Genomic DNA, 8,471 nt, shown 5'->3' with positions numbered 1-8,471 from the left:
GTTTGTATCTTTTTTAGCCCTGACGAAGCCCTGCAACGTGGGGCGAAACGTTGGCTCAATAAAATAGTATAATTCTACTATTTGAGTTTTTTTTTTTACCGCACCCGGACCATATTCCATTCATCTATTCACACAGTCAATCAACAATCTTCCAATAATTGAATCTATTTTCGATAACAAATATATGATTAATAATGAAAAAATGTGTTACCTCCAAATTGTCATCAACAAATGGTGGGGGTTCTTCAATCAATTCCTCTTTCAGAACACTTCCTTGACTGTATAGGAAAAATAATGATAATTGAAAAAAAAAAATAAATATTACATTGTGACTATCCCGAATTTTAAATCAATTTTTTATAAAATTTTATTTATTGATATTTACAACTCTACATAAAATACATCAAGTAAATTTGAACTAGTATCATAATGGTGTGGTACAAAAATGTAGAGAAAGTAACTATTGGTAGCACTCTAAAAACATTTTTACAATACAAGGTCTTGAGGCCATCTTCTTTTCAGATGCTTGAGAGGATTGTCCAGAATGAAAGAGGAAGCAAGGTTAGAAACTAATGAGTTTGAGTGGTTAAGGAGTTTTTTTATTTTTGACAAAGTAAGGAGCATTAAGGATTTTGGGTTGTAAGCATTGGATACAAGAGGAATTCGAAGGTTTAGTGGAGCCCCAAAGCTCAACTCCGTATGTATAGGTCTTATTATTGTCATGTAGATCATTCTTTTGTATTGAATTGGAAGTTTAGACCGTTTGTCCAGTAAGCGCTGTAATAGTTGAAATCGACGTGCAGTTTCCTGTCTTTTCAGTCTTGTGTGAGGATTCCAAGTCAGTCGTTTGTCCAGCTGTAGTCCAAGGTAACAGATCTGTTCTACAGGGGTAAGAGCAATGTTATTGAAGTATACTCTAGGGCAGTCGGCAGGTTTACAACAAAGGGTAAAGGTGGTTTGATGGGATTTGTTGGAATTTATTTTAATCCTCCAATTACGACACCATTCTTCGAGGGCTGTGATATAGAATTGGAGAGTTTGGGATGCAATCAAAGGGTTATTATTAACTGCGAGCACACGTGTGTCATTACCATACATGGTGAGGATAGTACTAGGATTGGCTCACTGTACACAATTTTTTTTTTCTGGCACCAATGCTGTAATAAACCTTTTGCATGGGTTTCACACTAAAAGCTGAAAGATGTGACACAAAGTAATCCAAGTATATGGAATACATCAAACACAAAAGAAACAACAAAATCTTTTTCTCAGATGTGCCACTATTATAGAAAAGCAGCAATATAATAATTCCTGAACAGAAAATCTTCAATATAATTAAAAACATGATGGGATTGTTTTTTGTTTTTTTTTCCAATCATAGTTAAAATTAAAAAACATGATGGGATTGTTTTTTGTTATGTTTTTCCAATCACAGTTAAAATTATATCAAATATGTTTACCCACAATTTTTCATGTTATGTTGCTAAAATCTCAAAACATTTGCTTCTCCCCTAGGTTACTGAGCTGAATTTGTTGAACATTCATTTAGGCATTTATAATTCAATAAGTAAATGTATAGAAAATGTATTAAAATTTATAACTTTCAAATTCTCTATTAAAAATTATACATAACTTCTTGAGCATCATTAATTGCATAGTTTGGAGAAAGAACATGACAGCCACAATTTTCAAAACAAATAAAACAATTAAGAATTTCATTTGATTCCCTAAAAAGAATTTTTTTGTGATAATTTATCTAACAACGTAATTCTAACATGCTCACCTATAATATTACAAAATATAAACTATATAATATATTAAATAAGACTGTAGAATAATTTACATCATGTGGCTTGTATTCTTGCCCCAAGCCCCTCAATTGTTGGTTTAAATTTTTATGTTTCGAAAAATAATAAAGAATTAATGTTTTAATTGACCACTATATTATATTGAGTTGAAACATATGCAGTGTCAGTTCCTATGGTATGAGGAAAATGAAAAATAAACAAAGTTTAATGAAATTATTTGTATTCAAAACAACTTCTACTAGCTTCCATACATTTATTCTAATTCACAATAATGGTTTTATCATTTCTTACTGTAAACTATCAATTTGAATAAACTTCAATTTAATAGTTTTAAGATGTTTTATTTATTTATTATATACAATTTAACATGTTTTCCCAACATCTACTAAATTCATCTAACTTGAGTTCAACTATCTTATTTTTTAGAGCACCTGATGAGATAAAATTTTCATTTCTCATGTTTACTGATATGAAGCCAGAACATGTTTTAGAAAATAGAATAAAAGCTAGTTTATTGCTTTGGAACTTATTATGTACTAAAATAATTATTATCAGTTTGGCACAACTAACTCGATGTTGAGTCCTGGCCTCCCGCATTAGCCTACACCAATCATCACGAACCATATTCAGGCAGACGAGGAAACAGCATGGCCAGTAGTGAAGGAAAGATTAAAGAAGGCCTATGGAGGAGGCAGATGGTCCCCAGAGGAAGACATTTTCTACATGCTGCGGGAGAGGAGAAAGCACGGGCAGTCTAATGGATAGTACGCAGTCATTAGGCCAGTTTAATCTGGTCACAGAAAAGATGAGAGAGCCTCTTGGAGCGGATGTATGGAACAGAGTACCGTACCACCGCACAAGGAATTCCTCAATACCATGGAAGGGAAGAGAACCCAAGGATAGTGGTAAAGATAGAGGTACGGGTTGAGAAAGGCGACCGAACCAGTGCAGAATACGCAATGGAGGAGGGAAGGAAGACAGGAAGTGCCGTGGGTACGAAAAAGTAGGACACCTGGTGGCCCAATGCATCCAAGATGCAAAAACTCGGGGACTTTTCCAAAGATATATTCTCTGATCCTAATTTCTTCACCGGGCCTGGGGATTTCTTCTGTGGCCATGTATTTGGTCTTTTCTGCATTCACTTCAAGCCCCATTTTCTTGCTGCTTCAGCCAATTTCATAAATCCATCAGAGATAGCTTGGAAAGAGCGTCCAGCAATGTCAATGTCATAAGCATAAACAAGAAGCTGTATTGTTCCGCCCACTTGAATTCCAGATTCTCTAATGGCCTTTTCAAGAGCTAAATCGAAGAGGAGGCAGGCCAATGCATCCCTCTGCCTTAGTCCCTTTCCTGAGACAAATTCATCAGATCTTACACCCCCAATCTGCGCCATGCATCTCAACTCTCTCATGGTTAGTTTTACCATTCTAATTAACATCTCAAGGATGTTAGATTCTATCATTACCTTGTATAACTGTTCCTTATGAATACTGTCATATGCAGCTTTGAAGTCAACAAATAGATGGTGCGTTTTAATCCCGTATTTAAATCCTTTCTCAAGCATGATGTATAGCCTGAATATTTGGTCAGATGTGGATCGTCTTTTCCGAAAACCACGCTAGTACAGATCTATTCTCTTTTTTGCAAGGGGGAGTAGGTCCTAAAAGAGGACGTTTATATACGGAAGATAGTAAGGAGATACCTCTATAATTGTCATAGACCATCTGATTACCCATTTTATGGATTGGACATATTCCAGATGGTTTCATACATCACTAGTGTTATCTTCATGGAGATTCTCCTCATCATCATCATCCTCCAGGAGATCTTTGTTGAATAGTTGGAAGAAATATTTCTTCCACTCTGCGAGTATATCCACCATGCTTGTAAGCAGCTTTCTGTCCTCATTAAGGCGGTAGGTGGATTTGGCTTCAAAAGGTTTTCTATTCCTATTGACTGCTTTGAAGAACTCTGTATACTCTTTATGTCCCCTAAGGAGTTCAGTCCCTTCCAATTCCTTTTTCTCCCACTGTATTTTCTTGTACTGGTGGAGATGTTTTTCCATTTGCCGCTTTTTCCTGTATACTTCAACATTCCTTCTCATCTCTCGCTGAATCATGGTTTGGTATGCTTCATTCTTCGTGCTTGATGCCTCCTCACACTGCTCGTCAAACTATGGAGATCTTGAGTCCTTCTCTTGTGGTCCAAGCACTTTAGTACCTGTGTCTAAGATAACCTTCAAGTATTTAGCCCACATGGAATCTATATCTTTTACACCGCATCAACTTTTTGAATATACCTGTCTAGCTCTGATTCATATCGATCGAGAACTATTGGAACTATCCTTAAGCTTCTTTATGTTGTATCACTTAGGCTTCTGTGCTGGTGCCCTTGTTTTCCCATGTGCTATTCGTTCATGGACATATGTGATACTTAGAAAGAGATCGGGGTCCACATTTGCTCCTCTGGATACCCTCACATTGCTGAGATTGGAAATATGCCTACCGACAATAAGGATATGATAGATCTGATTTAATGCTGACCTGTTAGGTGTTTTCCACGTTCCATTGTGGATTCTCTTAAGGGGGAAGATGGTACTTCCAATTCTAAGGTCATGAGAAGCAGCAAAATTTATAAGTCTTACTCCATTGTCATTTCTTGACTTGTGTAGACTATGTCAACCAATAGTTGGGAGAAATATTGATTCTTTACCCACCTTTGCATTGAAGTCACCTGAAATGTTCTTCATATCATATTGTGGACAGGCATCCACAGTTCTCTCCAAGAGTTCGTAGAAGGCTTCTTTGTCTACATCTTCCGAGGCTTCCGCGGGGGCATGTACACTTAGAATGGACTAATTGTAGAATGTTCCTTGAATCCTTATCACGCATATTCTAGGACTTACAGCTCTGAACCATATTACTTGTTGTCGGTATCTTCCCTTGATAATGAATCCTGTACTATATTCATGGGATCTTTCGCTGCAGCTCTAGTAGTGACATTTCCTCTCAATAATGCCCTGACCAATCCACCGGATTTCCTGGATAGCAGTTATGTCCAGATGGTATTTTTCAATCTATGCTAAGACAAATTTTAGTGCTCCGGGTCTGTAGACAGACAGGACATTCCAATATCCTAGGTTAAAATTGAGCCTGAGGTTGCCGGGTTGTTTCCTTTGTTGACCATTTGATTCCAAGGCTCTTTTAGGTTTATTTTAGGAACTGAAATAATATTTTTCATTTTTTTTTAACCTCCATTTAGTCACAAATAAGCACCATTTGCGGGAACTTTTGATTTACTTCTTTAATTTGAAGAAATCTGCAGTAGAAACAGACAGTGAGGCTGCTATAATTGAGATAAATTATCATGAGTGGTTTTAAAAGGTTAAGAATGGTGAGTTTATGTGGCAGAATTGGGAGTATTGTTGAAAAAATATTCACGAAGAACGTGGAGAAGCCACCTGACTGCAAAAATTGCATAGCAGCTGCTAAGAAGATGGCACATTATGGTACAAGATGGCATTGTGCAGAGTAAATGAGCTACAGTCAAGTGAAGAACCTAAAGAGTAGAAAGAGGAGGGCTAAGGCTTTGCTGAGACTACTGTTGAACACAGGAGAAGTATGAGAGACATATGGAAGCGATTACAAGATGCAGTCCTATCAGTAAAATATTCAATCAAATGCAGGGCTACACTCAGTAAAACCATACCCTATTATTGGTCCCAAAAGTTTTAATTAGCAACAGTGGCATACATAAATCCCATGCTTATTAATACGCTTCTGATAACAACCCCATATGCCACAAATGGTCAGATTGTGTAAAAAAAAACTCTAACTTACTTCTGTAAGTGGAACGTTTATGTAGGACCCCAACCTTACTTTCTTGGTATTTACCTGCACCTCTATTATAGTAGTACTTAATAACCATCTTTACTAAATATAGTGTCAGGGAAATCTCATTTCAAAAACTTACCTATTGTCCTATAATTAATCCGCCAGAAATGTATGTCAAAGAAAATTAAAATCTGTACCGCAATAACCCATGAAGGGTCAGAGGTTCAGTACTTTGTAAAGAAGTACTGTTACTAAACAAACGGTTGTGCAAGGAGGTGATTTGGTCAGAGTCACGCTCGAACGCTTGATTTTTACCCTATTAAGGGTACCCAATATAAGAGGCTGGATGGAGCCTAGGAGGGCTCCAGCAAAGAAAAATAAGGAAATTGAAGTTATAATATATTGTTTACAATTATAGCTAATTTTTTCGATTTCTTTTAATCATTACTTGTTGTGCGGCATGTTAGGAAAAACAATTAATTGATGTTTTCTTACTTTATTTTCACCACTTTGTCCTTTTCCTCAAGTTCTTGAATTTTGACTAAGGAGTAATAATATCCTTTAAGTTCCATCAGTTCACTATGTGATCCTTTTTCCACGATACATCCTTCCTAAATGAAATTCCATTACCTATTAATATTTATTTCAATATACATTAGCATTTAAAAAACTGAATTATATTCTTACTTTCATAGCATAAATAACATCAGCCTTCCTAACAGTTGACATTCTATGAGCAATGATCAAGGTTGTCCTGTCACGCATGGCATTATCGAGGGCTTCTTGTACAATGCCTTCTGAATGAAAATCTAGTGCAGAAGTAGCTTCATCAAGCAGGAGCAATTTTGGCTTTTTAACGATTGCCCTTGCAATGGCAATTCTCTGTTTCTGACCTCCTGACAGCTTTATACCTCTTTCTCCAATAATTGAGCCATAGCCCTATGCATAAAAATCCAATAAAATCTTATAGTATTTCTTGATATATATATTGTAATATCCTCTTTTATGAGTAAATAGTTATTTTTTATAGATAAATGATTTTTAGTAGGTTTTAGGTGATTTATCATTTCAATATGTTTATTTGTAGTATTAAAACTAAAAGCAAGCTAACCAATTTTCACTAGTAAAATATACAGTCACAAAATATATCGTGCAAAGCCAAAATGGCACGAGTCTTGCAAAAAGTTCATTGGATCGCGGCCATCTTGAGCAGATTCAAAGATTTTAACAACTCTATTTTAACTTCCCATCATAATTGAAATTACAGTAAATTTAAGAAAAAATAGAAGTTAAGAAATAGTGCTAAAGAATGTTGTGCGACAATCGATGTTTACATGGAACATCGAGATAAGATTTTCATTTTGTGGGATGCCACTCAATGAAAAAAGTCAATGCCCCCAGACCAGATTCGAACCAGCACAGCCCGCAGATTTCAGATTGGTAAGACCTGGGCCTAACTACCTTTTATTTATATATCCATAATGTTTGTTATTTTTATTTCTTAGCCTTGATGAAGGCTAGACATTCTGGGCACAATGTTGACACTAATAAATAAATTTTTACTTATTTGTGTTCTTAACTGACCGCACCCCCAACTATCTTCTCAAAAACACTATATCCTAACTTTTTCTGCAATATTTGCCATAACGAAACAATTTAACTATTCGTTAAACAGTTTGGTCTAAAACCACATTGATTGTCTCCCATATTTTCCTCAGCATATTCTGTGATTTGAAGACTTATGATTAACATAAAACTTTATAGCATGCTGAAAACAGTAATATTTCTTAATATTTACTATAATCATCAGTCCCTTTTTGTGAATTATAATTAGAAAAGTCTGTTCCTACCCCAGGAAATTTCCTAGATCTTTTAACTTTTTTATGTTTTTGTTTTATATCACTTACTGAAGGTAATTTCTCTATGAATCCATGAGCATAAGAAATTTTTGCAGCTTCAATGATCTCCTCCAAAGATGCTGTAGTTTTCCCATACCTGATGTTCTCTTCTATAGAAGTATCAAAGAGCGTTGGTTCCTGTCCCACAACACCAATTTGATTCCGTAGCCAGCTGACATTAAAGTTCTTTATATCCACTCCTCCTATAAGGATCTGGCCAAAAAGTACTTGTAAATTATTTAAAAGAACAATTTTTAATTTTCGTATTTACAATTAGTACTCTTAACTTAAATATACCTGTCCATCAGTAGCATCATAAAGTCGTGAAATTAAGCCAACAATTGTACTTTTTCCTGCACCACTGGCTCCCACAATAGCTGTAACTTTACCAGGCTCTATGCCCAATGTCAAATCATGGAGTACCTGTATTGAGAAATATAAATATGCAACTTTTCTTTTTCTGAATTATAAAAGAAAACATAAATTTTAGGAGCTACAATTGAAGTGATATACATACCTTCATATTTATATTTGTTGGATAGGAGAATTTGACATTTTTGAAAGAGATATCAGCATTGAATGTGTTAGGTATAATGCCTTGTTCAATGGATTTGCTATAGCTGGTCTCAGTATCAAGAAACCTTATGACTCTGTATGCTGAATCCATTGCCATATCAAGATCAGAAATAGTACTTAGTAGGTAGGTGCATTTATATATAGCATTAATTTGTGATATTAAAATCTAGAAAATAAGAAATACCATCAATCTCTAATGATATAAGGCTAGTATGTAAGTTAAGTTGAAATATATATATATATATACGCTGATATCTCACTTGATCAGCTGATATGGCCCTGTCAGTTGACAGGCTATAACTCCCTTCCACCAGTTTACAAACAATCATCGTAAACTCTGTTATGTACGAAAGAAA

The 8,471-nt window shown here is 35.3% G+C and overlaps 1 protein-coding gene across 1 annotated transcript in view; it reads right to left on the bottom strand.

Annotated features, from left to right (window-relative positions):
• LOC106684012 (phosphatidylcholine translocator ABCB4) overlaps positions 1-8,471 on the bottom strand; it is a gene marked incomplete in the record, with an annotated part of 90,604 nt that overhangs the window by 16,895 nt on the left and 65,238 nt on the right. Inside the window, 6 exon segments of the mRNA XM_067050266.1 lie at positions 212-278; positions 6,137-6,252; positions 6,329-6,580; positions 7,549-7,752; positions 7,837-7,962; positions 8,057-8,281. Of these exon segments, the coding sequence (XP_066906367.1) occupies positions 212-278; positions 6,137-6,252; positions 6,329-6,580; positions 7,549-7,752; positions 7,837-7,962; positions 8,057-8,281 (990 nt within the window).

This window comes from Halyomorpha halys, unplaced genomic scaffold, assembly GCF_000696795.3.
Source record: "Halyomorpha halys isolate HHAL.00 unplaced genomic scaffold, Hhal_1.1 Scaffold534.1, whole genome shotgun sequence".
NCBI lineage: Eukaryota > Metazoa > Arthropoda > Insecta > Hemiptera > Pentatomidae > Halyomorpha > Halyomorpha halys.
The sequence above is the reverse complement of the archived record's forward strand: the minus strand, read 5'-3'. Positions and strand labels throughout refer to the sequence as shown.